The sequence below is a fragment of the Miniopterus schreibersii genome (assembly GCF_964146895.1).
Source record: "Miniopterus schreibersii genome assembly, chromosome: 3".
NCBI classification, from domain to species: Eukaryota; Metazoa; Chordata; class Mammalia; order Chiroptera; family Miniopteridae; genus Miniopterus; species Miniopterus schreibersii.
The window spans coordinates 15,158,071-15,181,125 of record NC_138103.1 but is presented as its reverse complement, the minus strand read 5'-3'; the positions used below and the strand labels follow the sequence as shown (position 1 = coordinate 15,181,125).

The following is a 23,055-nucleotide window of genomic DNA, read 5'->3' as shown; positions in this document are numbered from 1 at the left end:
GCTTGAAATCTGTAGCCAGACCACGTGGGCTCAAACCCTAGCGTCAGTGAAGGCTTCTGGAGAAATGATAACACTTGTTTTCGAAAAAACTTTCTGGTTCCAAAAAACATTAGGTGAGGTCATAGGTGAGGAGGCCCGGGCCCAGTGGCTGGTCTCTCTGGCGTAGACGCTTAACTTCTGGGTGGACTGTCGCCTCCCTGGAGGTGACTGACCAGCCTGCTGCTGAGCCGGGCAGGCTCCCACTGAAGGCAGGCCTCTGGCATAAGCACGTGGGGTTTTATTTGGAGAATTTGTTTCCCGGCTTTGCCCGTCCCCCAAGCTACTGGCACTCTTTGTTTTCAGAACCATGGAGGGCAGAGTGACTCAGACTCTGAAATAATTGTGTTTGGCCCTGGTGTCAACCAGAACCTTGTCAGGACAGAATTTAGAAATGATGGAAAATGCAGAGGACTCTCAGTGACACATGCTGGCCCGTCTTCTCGAGGCTGCCCCGTCGGCTGGGAGCCTGGGGCTCTCCGAGTGCCCGGCACGCGGTTTACATTTACACTGTCGCCAGTCCCCCTGTCACTCTCCTTGTGCACCTTTTCTTCCTTCTTCCCATCGCCCAGAGCTCGGCTGTTTTACTCAAGAATCTATGGTAGTTGCCCAGCCGGTGTGGCTCAGCGGTTGAGCACCGACCTAGGATCCAGGAGATCGAGGTTCGATTCCCAGTCAGGGCACAGGCCCGGGTTGTGGGCTCGATCCCTGGTGGGGGGCGTGCAAGAGGCAGCCAGCCAGTGACTCTCATCATTGACGTTTCTCTCTCTCTCTCCCCCTCCCTTCCTCTCTGTCTAAAATAAAAATAAAAAGTCAATAAAAACATATTTAAAAAAAAAAAAGAATCTACTGGTAGCTTGTCAATTCTTTTTTGACAGCACGGTTGCCATTTCCTTCTTTCCATTTTCAATAGTTACCCTTTGATCAAGTGCCATATCCTTTGATACCTTCCTGAATGGGTTATGATAAGTGTCTTGGCTCCACTCAGTTAAGTGACACTTACTTTCAGCTCCCTGATCAGTTCTGGCCTCCCGAGAGCTGTAGCTTCACCCCTAAGTGTATTGGGGTGAACTCAGTCTTTCCATTTCACCTTTCAAACAGTTCTCGCACCCATGTGTCACCTCTACTATTATTTATTTTTTTCTTTAGCTTGACCCACTTTTTAATTAAAACGGATTGATTTAAATGTCCACCACTAAGTAATAACACTGAACTAGTAGATTTGATATGTTAGTTATGTAAACTAAATTCCCATCTTTGGACATAAAAATGTGTGTATGCATGTGTGTGTGTGGAAGGGGGGAGAGGGAGGAAGTGGGGTGCACAGAAAAGGGCAGTCATTCTGGTGCATGAGCTGGTAGCCTTGCTGTTGAGTTGCTCTGATATGCTGTCAACACTGAGAATGTCTGAGCAGGAACAACTAGAGAATAGATTCCCTTAACTCTTAAAAGCAACCAAAGCTAGATGCTTACTCCCCTCCCCAATTAAATTAAACAAACAAACAAACTGGCTTAAACCTATTCGAAGCGAGTCAAGTTCCTAGCACACATCCCAGGTCCTCTCAGGATTGCCTTAAACCTGTTTATTGTGCCCTATTTCTAAGGAGATTGAAGGAACAAGCCAGACACTTCCTCTAAATGGAACAGAATCTCACATGCTTTTCTAACCCCTTTAATCATAATTTCTTTAAGAAATGGAGCTCTGGGGACATGTCTGCTCATTAGAACACACCAGTATCTCAAGGGAGGTGAGGATAGCAGCTTGAAAAAGACATTCATAATTACTTCCAGCCAGGGTGAATCCTGCCCCATAAATTCTAGGGTGCAGGAAGTATTCCTGTTTTTCCTGGCCCTTAAATCAACTTAAGGCCATCCATGAACCCTTGTTTGTTGCTGTGATGGGCCGGACCAGTTCCTCACTGTCGCACACACCACCCAGCAGCAATATTCCAAAATTGCCATCTTATACAAAACAAATATCTCAGGACGGCCTGCAAGGGCCACATAGCCCTCTGGGAAACGGGACAGAAAAATGTGCTGGGTAAACAGAACTTAAAGTTCATATTTAAGCTGGTTTTTGCATCACCCAACTTCCTATTTGGAACTGCATCCGCCCCCCCCCCGCCCCCAGAAAATCTTCCTGTCATTAAAATAGGAACAGTGGGAAAATGTATACATTTTTTGGCTACTAGGGAGGCTTGAAAAAGGTGAGAGGAACAGTGTTTTAAACCTAGAAACCAGGAAACTCAGAAATAGATGTTACTGAAATAACCTCCTTCGGCTAAACCTCACCCAGATACCTGCGGGGGCTGTGCCACTGAGCTTGCTGTTCTTTGCCCAAAGAGGATGAATCTGTGGGAAACGAAAGCTCTTAAAGGAACCAAAACCTGAAAGGGACTTTTTTGGGAGCTTTCCTTCCACAGTGGGATGGATGTTGGTGTACTTTCCCTCTTCTGCCTCTTTCTGCTCTTTCCGTTTCCCTCATTCGTGGGGATTTTCACAACCAATACAGACATGCTCTAGCAATTACTCTAACAATTCTGTTTCTGTGTTTGTGGAGCCTTAGAGCCTGCGCCTTCAGGCAGCTTCTACTTCCTGCTGTACAGAAATCTATAAGCGAGGGGAAGATGCCAATTTGAAATCCCCATAGGACAGCTCAAATTAATATTTCAATCAATTATGGCATTTTAGAAAAAATCCAATAAATTACTGTCATTTTGCAGAGAAGTGAACACTCAGTAAACAATGACTAATATTATAATATGTTTGTTTTCAGCTAGGCTGACAGAACATCACATTTTCCCCCGCTTGGGTTGGTGTTGATGGAGATGGTTTTCTTTTCGGTGGATTTTCTTTTCTTTCTCTTTTTTGAAATGTCTTAATCCCTTCTCTATACCCCTCCATTACCCAAATTTAAAAAAAAGAAAAAAAGCCCTGCCATGGCTGGTGTGGCTCAGTGGGCTGAGCGTTGTCCCATGCACCGGAGGGCACTGGTTCCGGTCCTGGTCGGGCCACATGCCTGGGGTGTAGGTTCAGTCCCTGGTGGGGGTGTGTGGGAGGCGACTGATCAATGTTTCTCTCTCTCATCATTGATGTTTCTTTCTCTCTCCCTCTCTCTTTCTCTCTTTCTCTCAAATCAATAAAAACATTAAAAAAAAATTTTTTTAAAGCCCTAAACTGAGTCATGCCAATTCTAGCCCCTCCACGTGCGTGCTCTATCCAGGGGCTACACTGTCTGTGTTCATTGGGTATCTAAGGGTATGGAGGAGGCCCGGCCTGCTCGGCCTCAGCCTCAGCCTCAGCCTCAGCCTCAGCCTCAGCCTCAGCCTCAGCCTCAGCCTCAGCCTCAGCCTCAGCCTCAGCTTCAGCCTCAGCCTCAGCCTCAGCCTCAGACAGCCTCTCTATTTAAAATGGCATAAATGGAAAGGCTGGAAAAAGGAGATGTGAGGAGCAGTCAATTAAGCTACACAAAAAAGGAAGTTGGCTGTTCACTGGGCGAATAAAGGACGTGCAGATCATTCATTAGTTTTATTATGGAAAAAAGTGAACCCACAGATTATAATAAATGTACTTGATGCAATAATAATAGAACTCAACTAAGTTCATCACTGATGGAGATTAATACTATGTCTCGAAATTGTAATTATTTGAAATTCAAAGGGAAGAAAATTAAATAACCAGTGTCTTTCCCATTTTCTAGTAAATGACATCAATTTGATCAGAAATGTGGTTTTATTTTTCTTTGTTATCTAGTCTATTAAACAAGTATGATTGCAGTGAACTTATTCGAGGTCACGTGTAATAAAAAAGTATATGATTTAGAAAATACCCTCCAATCCTGCCAGCTTATTTTAAACTGTGTTTATTCCAAGTCATTTTCATAACATTGCTGCCAATATCACAATGTGGGAAAATAACTAATTCTAGGTCAACTTAGGTAAGTTTAATTATGGTCCCCATAATGAGAAACACTTCTAAAAGTGAGCAGCTTAATAAAGTGGTACCCTTTAACAGACAGTTCTAAATTTAACAAACAATTCTAAGTCAGGGAGCAGTTCCAGGGAAATAAAGAAATAAGGGGTTGAAGAAAATGAGCTTTGATGCCCAGATTGGCATACTTTTGTTAGCTATTTCTTGCTGAAGGTGTCCATGGGGGCAGGAGAAAGAGAGAGGGAGAGAGAGACAGAGAAAGAGAGAAAGGGAGAGAGGGAATATTTTTCTCGGGCTTTGTGACAAACAATTAGGTATATTTATAAGAAAACATTGAAAACATAAGCCATGAAAATATCTTTTAACCCTTTGCAGCTGGTAACTACAGCTGTTATCCTAAATATTAAACTGGAAACACACAGACCATACTGAGAATTTTCGAGAATTTCTTTTTGCAGTGTCTTAATTTGACACGAGAGAAATGCCATGTCTGTCCGGGGGTTGCATTTATTATGAAGTCGATCAAGGAGTTGATTCCACTCACTCAATGCGTGGGATGCTGCCAGGAGCAGGGGCCCCGCGGCCCTGCAAGCCTCTGGGCTCTCCCAATGCCCAGGGAGAGGGAATGGCCGGCACCGGGTAGCAGAGAGACTCTCAGCAAACTTGTAAAAAGAATGACTCCGGGAGGAAACGAGGGTGGCATGCACGTTACTGAATACTTACATAAATGTCTGCACCATAAAATCCATCCTGGTAAACAACACTGCAAGGGTGCACACACAAAGAGAAACATCCATATTAGTGCGTTTCCCCATGCAGACACACCACCCCTGCGCTGGCCAAGTTAGTCTGCTCACAAGGTCCGAGACACAGGAGCTGAGGAGAGTGTCCACATTGCTTAAGGAGGTTGGAGACAGCAGGAGGCGGTCAGGCTGAGAAAATTAGGCACGGTCAGGTCAGGTCGAGGTGGTGTGCTGGGAGCCAGACTCCCCGGCCCTTCAGGAGGGGTGTAGGAGTGCAAACGGGGGGAGCTTATCTTAAGTGGCCTAGGCGGATACAGAGGGGGAGTTCGAATCAATCAAACCACACAGCCCTCCCCTCCCCGGGGGAAAAAATCATCTGCTTAACAGAGTAGGGGCCCAGATGTCATATTTCCAATACGGGTTATAGCCAGATGACCTCAGAGGAGCCGGACAACACATACAATTGCAGAAATGTTCACACTGTAGTATCAGATGATAACAACTCCCTGTGCCACTCCTTCATGGTTAACGTAGGAGAATGTCTCTAATTACACAAGTGTGGATGTGTGTGCAACTATATTTGTGTATTTGTGTGTGTTTATGGGTATAAGTGTGTATGTGTGTGCAAAAATATGTGTGCATGTATGTGTGTATGCATACATGCAAATGTGTATATGTCGATGCAAACATGTGTGCACACATGTGCATGTGTATACCATGCCCATGCATGTGTGCACATGGCTATATAGTGCGTATAATGTGTGTAGTCGTATGTTTGCACATCTGTGTGCTCATGTGTACAAACATGTATACATGTATGTGTCTCTGTGTATATTTGCATAAATTATACCCAGGCTAAGCAAAGCCCCACAGTATGATTGAATAAGCTTGGCCTTGAAGCATCTCTCTGATCACTGTGCATACGGTCATTTCAGAGAGAAGGGACTTCACAGGGGGTGGTGGGGAGTGATCCTGGAATTCTCCAGAAGTTTCTTGGTATACCTTGAGTGAAACAGCACAAAAAAGAAGCTCACAGCTACGCCATCAGGGGAAACTGACTTAAAATTCCCAGGGGCTTAATGAGGATCGTATGCAGCCTGCACATCTCACAGGCTTTGTGAGGGTCACAGGGTATCTTGACTATGAAATTGTGTGTTTCTACATGCATGTTTTCCAAAGCATCGTCGTTGTAATCAATACCCTTCCCTGATATTTCCCCATGGAGTTTACAGATGATTTATGAGTCTGACGAAGGACCAACAGCCCCAGCATTGAATGGAACTGTGGTTTGAATAGAGGCGCATCTTTGATTCCCAAAGGGTTCCGGCAGGGTCAGTAGCAGAGCGGGCCCACACGTAAGCCAAGCATGTTAGCCAAAGGAGGGCGCTTCACAACACACACACACACGCACGCACACACACACACAGCAGTGACACTGGTTTGCTGGAGAACACTGTACTGTGCTGCTCAGAGCTTTGCAGGGTTGATCTGCGAAACCCCAAGTGCCATTATCCTTAAAAGGTGGCAGAGATTTCACACGCTAAGGAGGTTGGTGGGAATCGCTTTCAGCTGTTTTCATTTTGATCAAAAGGCTACAGTTCACGAGAGCACTTGTCAAGCAGCGTCAAACCCTAATCCCAGATACCGAGGTGTGCGGCATCCTGAGCTAGGCTTTGAATTCTCTCTCAGCATTTTCAACGTAAAAAGATAGTGTCTGTGGAGGGTCAGAAGGCAGGGCCGGCCTCTGCCAGCAGGACTCAGAACAGATCTGATGCAACAAGGGAGAGCAACCAGTATTTGGTTTGGGCCCAGAACCGCAGAGCTGATCCTTTAGCCGTAGCGAAACAACGGGCCCATCCTTTCATGCCATCACGCCTTCGCTCACGCTACTCCTTGCACTGGGAATGGCTTCTCTGCCAATGTCTTCATCCGAAAGCAGGTCACCATTCAAGAGCCAAGTGAGATGGGAACCACCCAGGCACCTGGGGCAAATTTCAGCCTAGCCAATCAGCAGCTCCGTGCCCTTGGACTAATCACTCGAGCCCTCTGAGCTTCATTTACTCATCTGTGAAATGGGGAAAGAGGTCAGCGCCCACCTCAAGGGAGGAGTCGGTGAGACAAGGCTGCAAAGTAATGAGCAATGCGCTTGGCATCATGGCTCTAACTGAGCATCACCATTGCTATGACCTTTATCCAGGGCCCACCCAAAGCGAAGTGATTCCTCTCTCCTGGAAATGCCAGCATCACATATTTTGATCCTCATATGGTCGAATAATTTTATATATTGGTCAAATTTCGAATGTATTTGTGTATGGGACTCATTTCACATTGAAGATGCACCCAGTAGGCTTACTCGGCGTTCCATCCTGCTTATGTCTAACATGGCTTTTTTACCCGGGAGATGTAAAATAAATATCTGCTGACCAAATACTGCCCATATTTTAAAGGGGAGGCGACAGAAGATGACACAGGGTAATTTACTTATCAACTCCAGGTAGAGTTAAATAGCGGACTTGGAAGAGGCAGCCTGCAGCTCCAAGTTTGTTTCTGATCTGGCTATGCAGCAACTATGGCTGTTGTCAGTGGAGGAGGGGAAGGTGAAAAAGATTAAAAAACTGGACCTTGGCTTGGGAGACGAGTCAGAATGTGATCAGGTGTGAATAAAACATTAATATTTAACAAAATATTAACATATCCAAACATGGGAAACAATGCCTTTTTCTAAATGTTCATAGAGGGGACCCAGTCTGTGTCAGCTCTTCTGAAAATGCAGGCAGACCTCGGCAGTACCGTGGGTTGGGTTCCAGACCACCTCAGTAAAGCAAGTGTCACAATAAGGGAGTCGTAATCATGTTGCTGGGGGAGGGGCCTGCCTTCAGTCTGTAAAAAATGCAATGTGTGTGAAGTGCAGTAAAATGAGAACCAATCGAAGGAGGTCACCTGTGATGCAGAGAAGAGCTGAGCTAGACCTGAGGTCTGTTCCCAGGGGCGCGCAGTGTGGACAGGAGTGACTGGGGCTGAGGTCTGGCTGGGAAAGCAGCCCCTTCTTTCCCCAGGACAAGTCCTTGTGCCCTGCGGCGAGCTGTGTGCCTCCACGTGGAGCCTATTTGTACCAGCAACTCCCAGAGCGAGGCAAGAACAGGCCCTGATGCTCGTTCAGCACTGGAACCTAGTTGCCATGCTTTGCCCTCCAACGTGGGCCCTGGAAACTTACTCTGGGACTCTGGCATCCCACGTTTATGAGACAGAGAACAAAAGAGAAAATGCGACCTACCACCCTCATTCTGATAAGCTCAAACCAACTATGTCTCTGCTGTCGAAATGCTGACTATATTCCAACCAGCGTGCCAAGGCACAGAGAGCAGAGAGAGGGGAATCCACTCGATACACCCGCCTCGGAGAGCTCACAGGGAGGGGGACTCTCAGTCACGAAGCCAGGTGCATAAATGCCAAGTGGCAGCTGTGATGGGCGCTGCGGAGGACAGGGACAGGGGCACTCTGAACGTGAAATGGAAGGAGGTGGGCTGGCAGCAGAGGGGAGGGAACCAGAGGAAACGCCACAGGAAACTCAAAGGCTCCTCAGAGGGCCTGCAGGAGGGGCATCTTTCAGCTTTGGGAGGCCCCACAGGGAGTGGTGGCTTCACTGAGAAAGGAAATCAAGGACTCTAGCTGCCATGATAAACCACACTATGCAGGAACTGCTCGTTTTCACCGAGTACAACACCTGCACATTTTGGAGAGAAATGAACTCTCTCCAAAATTGGAGGCTGAGTGATCTACCTTCATGATAACTCTAAAAAACAAGGAACCGATATGGCTGTCCTCACTGGCAGTGTGAAATGAAGCCACTTTGGGGCTGTCAGTTTCACCAGAGTGCTATGTGTTCCCCCCCTAAGCTATAAGTAATAGCACAGGTACAAATACTATTATTCTTTGCATCGACTGAGTGAGGACTATGTGTGTCCCTAATCTAAGCATGTTGTGTTCACTAACCCACTTAATCCTCATAGTACCCCTTCAAGATGCACAATATTATCATCATCTCTTTAGATATAAAGAAACTGAAGAGGAGAGAGCTAGGTAGTGACTAAGCTGGGATTCTAGCCCAGGTGGCCTTGGCTTCACAGCCCCAGCTTTTAATGGCTCTGGCAGGCAGCAGTGGTCAAACTCCAGCACGTTTCCGAACCACCTGGAGGGCTTGTTCAAACAGATGGCTGCGCCCCACACACAGCCCAAAGGTCCTGAATCAATAGATCTGAATGCGGGTGGCGGGGGGTCTAAGGATTTGTATTTTTAACAAGTCACAGGTGATGCTGCTGCTGGTCCCAAGACTAAGAGACTCATTGCTCTATGAAACATCCCCCTCCATGTGTTTACATTTGAGACAACACTGAAAGTCAGCTTCCCGGGTCCTATTCTAAATGGAAGCTAGTCACAGAAAAGCTCTTACAAAGTCTCATGCTGGTTTCCATGAATATAGCCAAACACTTATTTTTAAGGCCCTATGAAACAGGTGCAACAGATTTGCAGGGAAAGGAGGACAGGGGTCAATGTCTGGTGTGCATCTATAGATAAATGAACCATGGCCCAGTCACAAGAGATGGAGTTGCCGTCATGCACTGAACAGGTGCAGCCGATTTTATTGCAAAGATGGTCTGTCTAGCCATGCAAAGGTAATTGCATTGCTTGTCAATCACTTTGGGACTGCAATGTGCTTTTGCAAGAACATAATGCAAATGCACATCTCATTTTCTTAGAAAGGTAATAACAGTAGTTAAATATTTGGATGAATGCAGGCAGGCAGGGAATGACTGTGCTATAGCAAATTAGTTTACTTAAAAAAAAGGAAAGGAAAAAATAGGATGCCCAAAGTATACAATATGTTTGTGTAATATAATATAGTCTAATCACAAATATGTTTTGAAGGAAAGGTTATTTAAAACTGTTCTACCTTACCGTCCCTTCCAAGAGAAATAAATTAAAATTTTAATGCATTCAAATCTAGCTGTTTTTAACTAGGTATCAGGTGGGTCCATGAACTTGCTGGCATCATATGTATAGAACTATGTGCGTGTGTGTGTGCGTGTGAATGCACACATGTATATATGCACACCAGCATTTTCTAAGGGAAAAGGGATATTTTAATTAGATTATCAAAGGCATCTATGACATCCCCTCCAAATATAAGAACCACTGATTTATGGTGTTTGTCTATAAACGCACTCAATTAAGAGGATTTTTTAAATATGGGAGGTTACATTTTAAAACTGGCTGAGAATCTGAATAAGAATTGACACCAAAAACAAAAAGCTAGAGAAAATCCTGGAAAGTATTTGAGAATGGGTGGTGATGGCTTTAGTTCTAGTGTTTATATTAAATTGGAAAATTCCTCAGTATCAGATAATACAGTCTTAAGATTAGACATTTAGAAATTCAAACCAAAGAGCATGGTTGAATTACAGACAGAAAGGTACATACACAGGACTCAAGGCTAGTTATTAGAGTTTTTTTAGGACCTAAAAGCATTTTTCAGGAACTAAAAGCTTTCTCAAAGGATCTGTGTATGGGTTTCACTCTTACACTAGCCAACTTTCAGAAGTTCTCTCCTGGGATACTATCATACCTTTCCTATATCCAAAGTAGCACAAAGTCCCTGCAAAATACTTCTCAAGCTAACTCTGAGAAGTTGCACATAGGTGTGTCATAATTAATTACCCGAGAAAGTGCAGAATGCCTTTCTTAGAGGTATCCAGAGAACCAAGACCAAAACCCTAGAGCAGATGCTGGATGCTTAGCTTAGAATAATAATTTTTAAAATCTCCTATGATGCTCCCTTAGAGCACTCTACTGTAGCTCCATACACTGTACATGGTACATAGTAGGTGTTAAATAAGCAGCTATTTTATAATTAATTAACTAATTAATTAAGAACAGGAACTTGGTGAGGCCAATCTCATGAGGTTCCTTTGGGAAGGAATGGGGTTTAGTTGCTGTCATCTAACATCAGAGGTAGTACTGAGTCCGGTGGTTACCTTCCATCTTCATCCACAAATCATCAGTCTGAAAGCTCCATTGACGGCAATTACCCAATGGGTAATTTCTCCCAACTATGATTCACAGAAAGACAGACTGGACATTGTGGCCCCTCTATTAAAATTAACTCCAGGATCAAATAAAGAAGAAATAAGGAAAACTTGATCCATTCAGCTCTTGTTGAGACTGCTCACTAGTTAATATTCTATTTACAACCTACATATTCACAATCTATGGAAGTGCTCTGTGCAAACCAAAGCCATCTCTATGGCTGGTGGGGAATGCAGATGTGTGAACTGCAAGTGCCTCCAGCAAAGGAGTAAGTGATGCAATACAGAGGGAGACAAAGGAGCAGTAACTGCATCAACTTCAACAACAGTAGTTACAGTTCACTAAACTCACATCATATGATGGACCCTACTAAGTTATAGCCTTACATGGATCTCCTATCCCTTCTTCTATCAACCCAATGGAGGCAGACCTAGTCTTTGCTCTCCTGCTAAGGCAACTGTACCTATACAGGTTGAGTCAGCTACCCAGGGCAGCATGAGGTAGAATAGTGGGGGGCCAATCTCATCTGCCCCAAAAGTGTCTTTTTTGGACTGTAACAACCCTGTAGACTGTGTGGACACTAGATTTCTAACTCATCACTCATTCTTACTCAGTTAATGTTGGCAATCTATAGAGGTTTGGCTGTCTCAGTCCAAGATTTTGCATTCATTTCCATGATCCCTTTATTGTCCAAGCAGAACCCCCTGCACCGCCAGACCCTGAGGAATGATCATGTTTTAATGTCCCAAGAAGTTTCTATTTAGCTATGTGAGAAAGACAGATAGGGCCCCGCCATAACCTATGTTCTTTACTTGCAGAGAGGGACTTCAGGAAATATCAGGATGTGGAGAGGAAAACCAAGTCAATGAAAGGAAATGGATGGATGGAGGGCTTCCTTGGTGCACCCTCCTGGATAACTATGTTGATGTTGGATACTCCAAGGATCACCGTGGCTCCACAAAAGCTGCCATGGAGGGGCTGTGGGACTTCTTTCCAATCTCTTGGGGAAAAACAATACAGAAACTATATATGGATGTCAGATAAATGACATACTTTTGGTTGGACTTGTAGTAACAAAGTATAGTCATATTGGATACCTGATGAAGAACAGAGGTTTAAGTTGGCAGTTAGATATCTCTTCAATCGGTGACAATAGGAAAATACACTTTTTTCTTAGTAAATGCACTTTGCTAGTCGATGTCTTAGAAAAGATGGGGATCACTGGCTGTGAGGGAGAATGGCAGAATGAGATCTTAGGGTGGGAATTTAGGAAATGACTGGCCATAAATGTGTCCTATAGCTCTTCTCTTTTCTAGAAGCCTTCTCTAAACACCCAAGCCCTTCCTTGTTGCTCACACAACACCCTACCTATCACTTATCGCATTTACTGAAATTGTTAGCTCACATGGCAATCTCTGTTCCCAACTGGAAGAAATTCCCCCCAGGGTACCATTTGCCTCAGCGTCCTCAGTGCAAGCCAGAGGAAAAGGGAACCCACCATTTAAGATGCTGGGTTCATACTTTTGCATTCGGAGCCAATGCATTCCAGCCAATTCGTAATCCAGCTAAACCTCCAGGCAACTAGCTGAATTCCCTCCTTTCCACCAGCACTTTGCTCTCAGAGAACTTGCAGACATGGACACACACGCCCCTAGCCCTCTGCCCTTTCTATTCCTCCCATCTTAAGAATTTTATCCTATTACTAAACGTGGGTTCAGAATGCCAGTCAATATTGTCAGCAACAGACAAAATCCATCATTATAAACAAAATAATTAGAAATACCCTGGAATATTCATATTAAATCATGTCCGAAGCAGTCACAAATACATTGGCTCACCATTTGGAGATGCCTCTGTCTCTCCCTGGCAAATGTGGCATTAATTAGTTATGCATGGTCACTCCCCATAGAGAACAAGTTCATTACAAGTTAGCAAATTTCAATTTTACAACAGGTGTGTTATTCTGAGACTTTTATAAATTGTTCATGTGAGGATAAGCCATATAATTTTACTTTATTTTTTTCTGTTCAATATAGTAGTGAGATAGTGAGAGTACCTATACCAGAAAGCTACAATTACCAGCTACCAAGATAATGATTTTCAGACAAACTAATGGGGTATAAACATGCAATTTTGCATTTATGGCTTATGAATCTTGCTTTAGTAATCACATGAGCCTAGTGGGTAACTGGTTTTGTTTTTCTTCTTCGTAACTCATTATATGACCTTGGGAATAACAAGTCTTTATTTCTGCCTTCCTGGATCTAGAAAATGGGCTTAATACTGTGGGGGCTGAAGATAATAATTGTACTGTCAGTAATTCCTTATATCACATGGTCAGATACACGAGGCTTAGGGCACGAAGGTACATTTTGGAGGGTGGGGAGAATTTAGGGACAATCCATCATTCTAGTACAATTTTTTGTTATTTTTGGTGGTGTCTTGTCCACTAAGAAGCTTGGAATTGACCTAACTCTAATGACAACACCAGAAACAATGGACTTTGCCTTATTTCCCTGCCTTTATTTTCCCTTCCAGATGATTTCATCTGCTTTTATTTCTTTACAGTCTTAACTTTGTCTCACTGCATTCGTTTCCGAAGCACTTCAAATGCTGTCTTTTGCAATAGGTGAGATATAAATAAATATTTCACTCAGTCTAATAGAGAGATGATCTAGGCTAATTCTGATTTTCTAAAAGATTTAGAAGCAACAGAGCTATAAAAAAGTGTGTTTAACCCTGCCAGACTTTCATGGGCATTACTGAGTTTTCCTTAGAGCAGCGCTTTTGGTAGGTATCTAGGGCCCTATGACTGGGCGGAGGGGCTGTCCTGTGCAGTGTAGGGTGTTTAGCAGCATCCCCGGCCTCTACCCACTAGATGCCATCACACCTCCCAGCTCCTGTTGTGACAACCACAGATGTCTCCAGATATTCCAAACGTCCCTGGAGGACCACTGCCTCAGAGACATTCTCTCTCCCTGACTCTGGGTGTGCAGGAATGTTCTAGAAGAATCTCTTAACAGGAAAGAGAAAGGGTAGCCTCTCAAGGTCGTAGCTCACGACACCAGTTCCGTTTTTTGTTTTGAGCATTCACCACCATTCCTTGATATGCACTTGGCAATACCAAGGACCATGCACAGAAATACCAAACTGGCAATGGGAGCCTATGGATTTGCATTTCCTTGCAGAGGGGAAACAAAGACAATTGCCATTTTGGAAAATCCAGCTAAAACACGTCTTAATTCCAATTTCAGTGAACTTTTGAATGTTTGCATTGTCTGCACACCTAATTTTCTCTTCCCAGCCAAAGGCTCCTAAACCTTGAAGCTCAGGGTGTCAGGAAGGGGGGGCAAGACCACACCAGTGATTTTGATGTTTGAAAACCTCCTGTCCCTCCATGGTCAGATTCAAGGGGCAAATGTGATCCAACCTCCTTAATAACCAGATGTTTGCAATCACCAGAAATACATCTTGGGCTGTAACCATCTCTCTGTTCTCCAGCATTCAGTCTCAAGGAGCATTTCCATAACAACATGTGACATGTAGAATGCTTAAAGGCACCGACCATGACAGGACAAATGACACTCATTTTTCAATACTCTTTGCAAGGTGCTCCATCCACTGCAGGCGCGCCGGGCTGCATGCTGGGCGTTCTGGGGGGCAGTCAAGACAGCATGCGCTCTCGCAAACAGAAGGGGGGTGCAGGAGGCCCGCCCGGGGCCCTGGGGCGGGTCAGCCCCACTTACCCGCCGTAGGCAGGGATGGGAGGCGGGGGCGCCGCGGCCCGGAAGGTGTTGTAGACGGTGCGGCCGCGGCCTCGCAGGTGCGCCCCTCGGTAGGCGGCCGCGGCGGTGGCAGCTGGATACGGAAAGCCGGGCACTGCGGGCGAGAGGAGAGAGCAAGGCAGGGTGTTCAGAGGCACCCCCTACCAGGGAGGGGACCCAGGCTGGACGCCTGCCCCCCACTCCCACCCGCCACACACACACTTCCAGGAGCCAGGGGTGGAGGCCAAGGCCAAGGTCTGATTCCAGAGAGGATAGGCTAGTTAAGGCGGTGGTCCCCGTGCCCGAGAGAATGTGCTAAGTGGAAAACATTGACAAAGAATTCTTGAAAGTGGGGTTAAAGCTTACTGCACTTTTTTTAAGGTGGGTTGCAATATCATGTGCAATGTGTTCTCAACACTTGTCTGTGTATCCATCCATTATTCTATCCATCCATCCATCCATCCATCCATCCATCCATCCACCCACATACATACATATACACACACATGTCTAGTGTGTAATATATATTTATATATGTGTCTGAGCATACAATATATATGTATGTATGCATGTGCATGTATATGCATCTGTGGATGTGTAAGTCAATATGTCTACATTGTGTGAAAACAACATACATGTGTGTGTATGTGCAGGTGTACATGCATATGTGACTGTATGCATACACATATTTATATTCGTGTGTATATAATTATATATACAAATACCCTCATATTTCAGTGTGTTCATACCTATCTCCGGGACTGACTGCATGGATGTTCGTTGTCTGATCACAGCTTTTCGCCATACCATTTTTGGTTATTTCCCACATTTTCCTTTATGTACATATATTGCTTTTTAAAAGCTGTGCTCTGAACTACAGTGTTTCTACAGACATGTGTATGCATCTTCAGTGTACATACGCCTCATGCTCCAAGAAACAAATCATTCCCAACGTCCCATCAGCCCCCTAACCGTTTGTGCAGCTTATAAAACACAACAACAGCAATGACAGAGAATTCTGGGAACTTAACTCTCAGGGAGTGGGTGAGGGGTGGAAGGGGTCAATGGGAAAAAGGGGGACATCTGTAATACTTTCAACAGTAAAGATAAATTTTTTAAAAAAAGAGAGAGAGAGAGTGTGGGCCGAGTTTTCTTCCCTGGGGGGAAATTCTCTGAGCAGGATAACCTGGTGAGGAGCCAAGAGGGAAATTAAGCATGATGTTTAAGACCCCTGATAATTAACTCTGTTGCCTCTGCCTGGGATGTCCTTCCTCCCACAGCATGCAGATCCTAACCCAGGAGGCCTTCAGGAAGCTGCTTCTGCCTCCCGGCTCCTTCCGCTTCTCTGAATCCCCCCGAGCTCTCACCATGCGTCCCACACTTGTCCCATCCCATTAAACACCGGGCAGTGTTGCCCAAACCCCAGCGCATGGAGGGGACGCTTTTCTGGGAAACCGCTGGCCCAGTAGATCTATACTGAACGCTCAGAAAGCCCTACAGTGAGGGAAGCACTTTAACGGAGTTAGCCCAGCTCGCCCGAACATTTACCGGGCACTCTATTTTGTGGAACACCCACCCTTTCTGCTGTTCATTTTGAGAAGAGGAAAGTCAATCACTTGTTAGGTTTATCTCTCCAATTAGTCTGTAAGCTCCTTGGGGCCTCCTTCCATCTCCCATTCATCTTTGCCCCTCCTCCTGCCTCCCCAAGTCAACAACAGGAGCCCCCCAGTTTTATCCACGGTACATTCTAAATACTGGGCACTGCAAAGAATGCACTGATGATGTCACCACATGACCAGGTGAATGAAGCCGTGGGCTGCGGTCCAGCCAAATGATGGGCACACTGTCCAGCAAACCCTGTCTCCTGGCCCCATGTTCCTCTCTGATCCCGCCCACCTAACAGGAGCTTTGAGGATTTCCAGGGAGAGGAAGGCAGGTGAGAGGAGCCAGGGTGAAGTGGGTCTCCTCCCCCTCCACAGCCCTCCATCCCGCTCCACCTCCCTGGGGTTTCACACAAGGTTGTGACCTACAAGGCTGGGAGGGCACCGAGTTTCTCTTGACTCGACATAAACGCTGGGAAAGGCCTTGTGGCCAAGGCAGCTCTTTTACTTCGTTAACTCAACACACCCACACTTCAGTCTTCCAGGAACTCTTCTTTGTGAAACCCCTCACCGCTCAGGGTGTTGTATTTCCTGTTGTGCCAAAGTGGTCTCCACTCTGTCTCCAAACTGCCAAGAGGAGCAGAAGCACTCCAGGCCATCTGGTCCCTCTCCTCCCAGCCCTCGGGCAGTACGTCTGTGCCGCATGGTGGAGGCAGGGGGCAGGGGGCAGGGAGCGGAGAGGACATCCCCCAGAAGTCACCCTCAACTCTAGACCACCCGATGCAACTGCACGGATTGGACTCTAACCCTTGGACCTGAAGGGAAGACGGCCTGGCTGTCACTGGGATTCTCTGTGTGCTCCTGACAGTGAGCAGCGGCCTGTTTCACGGATTCTACCAGGTCCTCCCACGAGCAGGGTAAAACGCTGGGATTGGTGCGCAAGCCAGAATGATTTCATCTTTCTATTTGTGTCTGAGGAGGCCATACCGGCTATGGGTAACCTTCTTTTTTATTGGTAAAAACAAATTGTGCAGCTGTACTTAACTCTCAGCCTGCCAGCCCCCAGCGCTCACATTTCCTGGCTGCGGTTTTAAATAATTGTGCTTGACATCGTGGAGAGGTGTCAGTCTTAACAGGGAAAGTGGTAAATTCTAATATCGCAAAAGCCCAGGAGTAATGAGATATGAGATGTTTGCTTCAGGACCGGGGAGAAAATGAGTGAGCGGGGCTTTGACTCCGACTCTGTCTCGCCACAGTTCAAATATTAAGTTTTCATTGGAACGCCCTGGATTTTGAAATAGAGAAAATGAAAAATTCACAATCTGGCAGAGCAGCTGGCTGCCAGTGTGAGAAAACACGGTAATTATGCTGACCCATTCATTATCGCCGGCTACAGTGCGGAGCGGGAGACAAGATCCCTCTCAGCGACAAGCAGGGCTTACAATAATTCTTGGAAGATTTAGATGTTGGGAGATAACATGAAACAGAAGCTCGGCAGTGGAGAGAGGGGAGCACAGGCTGCTAAAGTGCAGAGCCAGGGTTCCCCTTGCACCCTGTTTGCTACAGAGAGAAAATGTCCTTCCCGACCCAGGGTAAGGCACTTATGGGTCTTAATATAAGTCTCTTTGGGCTTCTCTACACAGAGCAAATTAAAGGGGTTCTTATTTTGTTAAAGGAACACAGGGAAGGAGACAAATAAATATCACCTTCTGGGGAGGCCAGGTCCCCTTAGGTAAAATAAGGTGATTCCATAGATCATGTTTTGGACCAGAAGCTTCATGGAGAAAACAGGTGAGTCTCCCAGGTGGATGGTTTGCTCAGCTCTCTTTCCTGTTGACAGTCTAGGGCCGGCCAAGGGGCCTCTTAGTCTCTAGTTAGTCATCATGACTAACGAGCATTTCCTTCCTTCTTATTCCAGATCCTCCCTTCCAGCTCTTTCCTTCCTTCCTCTCTTTATTTTTTAATCTCCTTCTGGACAAGGCTGCCATGAACCTCCCCTGGGGTACAGGAAGTCCTCAACATCATCCATAGGTTCTGCGACTAAGCAAGATGACATACAGTATCACAAAACCCATTTTAGGACAGGGTAATTGATATACACAAGATTTAAGTTCCTACTGAACCTCATCAACATTATTACAAACATTATTAGCAGTCAAGCAGCTTGGATCCCAGGATTGAAGGACTCGCTGTTGCTGGAATGAATGAAAGCTCTGTGAGGACAGTGATCTCCTCTGCTCTACTCGCTGATTTATAGGATTGCCTGGTGCAAAGCAGCTATCAGATACTTGAGATTGTGCCTGGACACCTTTGGGTGGTTGCACAATGCCAGTCTCCTTCTTTCTACCTCTTTACCTTCCATCTTTCTGTACAACGTGTCCTGCTCAGGTTCTCCAGGCAAAACAGTATGCTAATGACACAATTGGATCTGAATCACGATCCTTATAAAAATAATTTCTGCCCCCATACTTCTAGGTGCTCTATTGGCCCAGAAATAGCAACCAGACTTGGAATATCTTTGATTCTGATAAAAAGGGAGACAAGTCGGATACATGTATTGGACTTGGTATTATTGCAAACCCTCAACTCATTTAAATTCACTTCTCTTGCTGCAGTGTCAGGATTTGAAGATCAGTTTCCTCTTCTGGAAAAAGGGCTTAAACGTTTCTTCCAGGCAGGTGACAACCTATTAAAAGTCTCCTCCTTCAGATAGCCTAGACAATGCTTCCTGGAAGCCCAGCAAATCACAGTCTCCGAATGCAATAAATCTATGCAACAAGGAACAACAGAAAATAACAATATTTAGAATCCTTAACTTGTCTTATTTGTAGCTGTGCCTCTTATGTGCCTCCCCACCTCCATTAGAGGGTGTCCCCAATGGCTAGCTTCAGATAGCACGGCTCTATTCTCCTCCCACTTAGACACATAGTCAATTTCAAGGGCAAAAAAGCCACAAGGGTTCGTCAAGCTTCCTTTAGACTCAACATGGGATGGAACTACCTTTTTATTCACTTGCCCACCAGGCATGCTGGCTTGTAGATGCTGGGACATGGTTAACTGTGCCTCTGAAGCAAATACTTGAATACATGATTCAGATACAGATTAAACAAAACCAAAATGGCTTTGTCCTTGGACCTTCTGGAAGGAGGCATCTTGTTATGCACGCACTTGGTGGCGTGACACTTATCTTTTGTTGAGTGGAAGTTATCATGTCATCTACCAAGGCCCCGGTTCTGGAGTTTGGATCCAGTAAGAGAGCCATAAATGTTTAATATACCCAATGCAAACTGCCAAATGGAAACTCACAGTGTCCTCTCCATTTCTGGAATGGAGCAAATCGTTGTCAATAAAAGTCTCAAACCTGCCAACCTGCCCAATATTTGTAAATGTACATTAAAAAACAATATGAGAAAGAAAAGGTAGCAAATTCGAGGTGTTTCTGAACCCCAATGCTGGAGTTTGATTTTTTTTCCTAGTTGCACTTCAAGTTAATAAACATGTAAGCAGGCCATCAATGGGAAACAATGGGAAGAGCACAGGCTGCTTTGTGGATACAGTATAAATCCTTGGTTCTTGGCAGGAGGAAAGAGAGACAGGGGAGGGAAAAAGCCATAGGTTCATTATACTGGAAAGGTTCCCTCTGAAACCTTATCTAGCATGAATCAAAGTGAAAAATCTGGTATCACTGCAACGAAAATTGGATTTAGCTCATAAGCTAAAAATGAGTTTCTCTCAAAGCAAACAGGGCAAGAGCTTTTTGGAGCAAATACCAATTGAGCATCTTGTTGACACATCAACAGCCTCAGCCCATCCACTCCCAACCTTCAGATAGATTTATACCCAGAGCCTATTTTGGGGGAGTTGAGTGGAGTAACCATCTCCATTCTCGGGAAGAAGGAGCTCCTTCTATACGTTGGAACTCAATGAAACGGAAACTTTAGGGATGTAACAAGAGGCATGCTGTGATGTGCTGGAGTATCTAGGAAAATCAACATTTTAAAATGGAAGACGTGTGGGTGTATCAACCAGCCAAATGAGCCATTTACTGAAATGTCAACTGCTCCTTGCCTGTCTCCCCCTCAAAGACGAAGCCCCCACCTCCAGCCACCTATGAGCCCTGCCTGCAGAGTATTTACCGTGACAAACGCTTGTTCGCCCCCGCCATCTCTTTTACAACGTGGTGCTTACCTTCGAAAATAAACACAAATGAGACCATCTCGCCAGCCCAGGAATCCCAAGAGAAGAAACACAAAACCAGTGGAAAATACTTGAGGGTTATAAACTGCATATTAAAGTTTTAGAGCTCTGGGAGAGATGGCAGAGTAGCAGATGCAAAAGCCGACAGGGGGGCAGATTCTGTATCAAAGCCATAAAAATATACAACCGCTTTAATGGGTCATTATTCTTTGCATTTGTGCGCCGGTTTGAATTTGCATGAGGTTGCCAGATGCCCTGGAAAAGGTGTGCCATCAGAGTGGAGGAGGGGACCCTCCCTTTGTCCCGCTCTTCCGCTCCCTTTCCCGCAGCGCCCCTCTGCCCCCGCCTTTGAGTGTTTCAAGGCCGAGCGATGTTGGTGCTAATTTGAGGTTGGACGGTCCTGTGGGTAGTGTAGGGTAGGAAGCACTGGCTGACATGATTCTGGGGGTGCAGACGCGATTTCCACAGCAGGCTCGCGGTTCTGCGGGATTCCCCTTGGGGGATCTCCCGCTCCAGGCGCTGGACCGTAAATTAAGAAGCAGCATAATAGGTAACATACCGAGGCGAAATAAACAGTCCTCTACAGCTCCATGTCAGAGGCAGGGCATCGTGGGATAAATATCACGATGAAGAGCCAAAAAAGGGAGGATTCCCCCCACTCAAATGGCAAAAAAGATTCCCTTAAAGCGGATCTCAAATAAAGATACATCAAATTGGTTTATAACCCAGAATTTATACACAACTAGGTCACTATGTTTAAATGACATAACATGGAAATTTAATATGATGGGACATATTTAGTTCTAGGTCAAAAGTAAAAATGGAAAGGCTGTCAATTTAAAAAAAAAAATCAGTAATTTCAAGGTTTGGGGTGGGAAAAGGATTCCGTTAGTTCAGTCATTTACAAAAAGACCAAAGGAGCCACTTAATTTGTTGGAATCTCTGGTTCTCATACTCACATATTTTATCCCTGAAACACACATTTGGGATCGACTCTTGTTTCATTTAAAAATGCATGTTGATATTAAATACTGCTGTTTAGAAGTGAATAAATCTACCTTTTGGACAAACAGTTTCTTATAGGACACCCTCATTTGAAATGCATTGAAAAGGAAAACAAAAATTTCTAATTAATGTACAAGTCTAATCACCATTCTCCACATGGAAGAGAAATTCTTCACTGTTCATTTGCTCGGTTTAATCTCAAAACTGACATAACAGGAACGCAATGTCCTATAAATCTCCACTCATTTGTTTCTTTAATATTCATATTCCAGTGAACTGCAGCTGCTTGTTGCTTCAGTCTATTACAACTTGCAAAAGTGTCGATAAAAATATTATGAAAGGCAAGATGTGTTTCTTCCTGGCTGTGCCTGCCATTTATTTGGGGAAAGACAATAAATGGCTCGTGGATTGTTCCCCGGCCTGCTGCTTGGTGGGTGATTAGTGATTAATTACCTGGCAGCAAATTGACATGGCACGAGGAAATTGACACAGCCCTGATTAATTAACTTTTTATGGGCGGTAGTTACTCACAAAACATTGCGCACCATAATTGAATCTCTCTGCATAACGTCATGGTACAAAAGTTTTAGTCAAATCCAAATTAGCCAGAAGTTTCTAGGCTGTTATGGGTCTGATTAGGATGTGTCGAAGGGATTGACAAGGATTTGAACTTGGAGAGAAATGCATATATTTTGAAGGGAAAAAAGATGGTGACACTATACCGACCAGATATATTGGTCAAGCTGAGGTTATTGATCTAAATCTTTATTGCGTGAGGCTAAAAGTCCTCCATTCCCCCCAGCCTCTGGCTGCTGCTTCTCAGGTGCTCCTGCAGGTTCTGCCTTTTGTTCAGTCTCCATCGGTTGAGTTAATTCCCTCTTTCAAACCTTGGTTCCAACATCACCTCCTCCTCCAAGGTTTTTCCTCTCAACTGTACCCTCCATCTCCCAACCGCCATCACAGTCACTGTCATATCACTCCCTCCCCGCCCCCTCCACTTATCAGACTTTTACCATCTTATTTGATTGGAACTTCAATATATATCTCTGTGTTGGGATGTCCTGAGGACTTTATTTTGCTCAATACTGTGTCTACAGCAAGTAGAGGGTTACCTGGCCCAAGGTAACCCCTCAAATATTTATGGATTATATTGTCAGATGACCTAGAATGCCGTGGTAAGTGGTTCAGTTACAGGGGAAGATGGGTGATGCACCTTGAAACCCTAGGACTTGCTAAGATGCTGCTTATGAAGGATGCGTATTCTACGAGAATCTGGTTTAGTGAGAACATTAGTGATAAGGGACTCTGGACCTTACTTGTCTAAAAGTTCAGGCAGTGATGACTGGAATATTCCGAGCAAAGTGGTGAATGCAGCTGGAAAAATCCCAACTTCCTGCTACCAAAGGCAGGAGATTCACCTGCATGACACAACAGCTAGTGTTTACTCACATTGCCAACCTCCAGACCCACCAGGTCACTCACTAACTCTTCACAAAACCAGAGAAGCCAGGTATTGTGACTATCTTTACTTTCCCGGGGGGCTCGGAAGATACAGAACAACTAAGAATCTCACCCAGTCATCTGAACTCGGTGTCTTCACACTAGAGAGGCTCTCATCTTACCTATTCCCCAACAGGGAAACTGGCACAAAGGCATCCCGTGCCAGCTTTGGGCAGGACCTTCTCTGTTTTCCTCC

The 23,055-nt window shown here is 45.1% G+C and overlaps 1 protein-coding gene across 25 annotated transcripts in view; it reads right to left on the bottom strand.

Moving 5' to 3' along the window:
• The window catches only part of RBFOX1 (RNA binding fox-1 homolog 1), a 1,935,778-nt gene that overhangs the window by 42,362 nt on the left and 1,870,361 nt on the right, over positions 1–23,055 (bottom strand). For 19 of the 25 annotated variants that reach the window (XM_081132157.1, XM_081132151.1, XM_081132144.1 and 16 more), the window contains 2 exons: positions 14,539–14,671; positions 4,689–4,728 (listed from right to left, as the gene is read on the bottom strand). In XM_081132157.1, coding sequence (XP_080988283.1) covers positions 4,689–4,728; positions 14,539–14,671 — 173 coding nt within the window. The remainder of the gene's footprint in view (positions 1–4,688; positions 4,729–14,538; positions 14,672–23,055) is intronic. The other 6 variants (XM_081132161.1, XM_081132165.1, XM_081132153.1 and 3 more) reach the window with 1 other exon arrangement.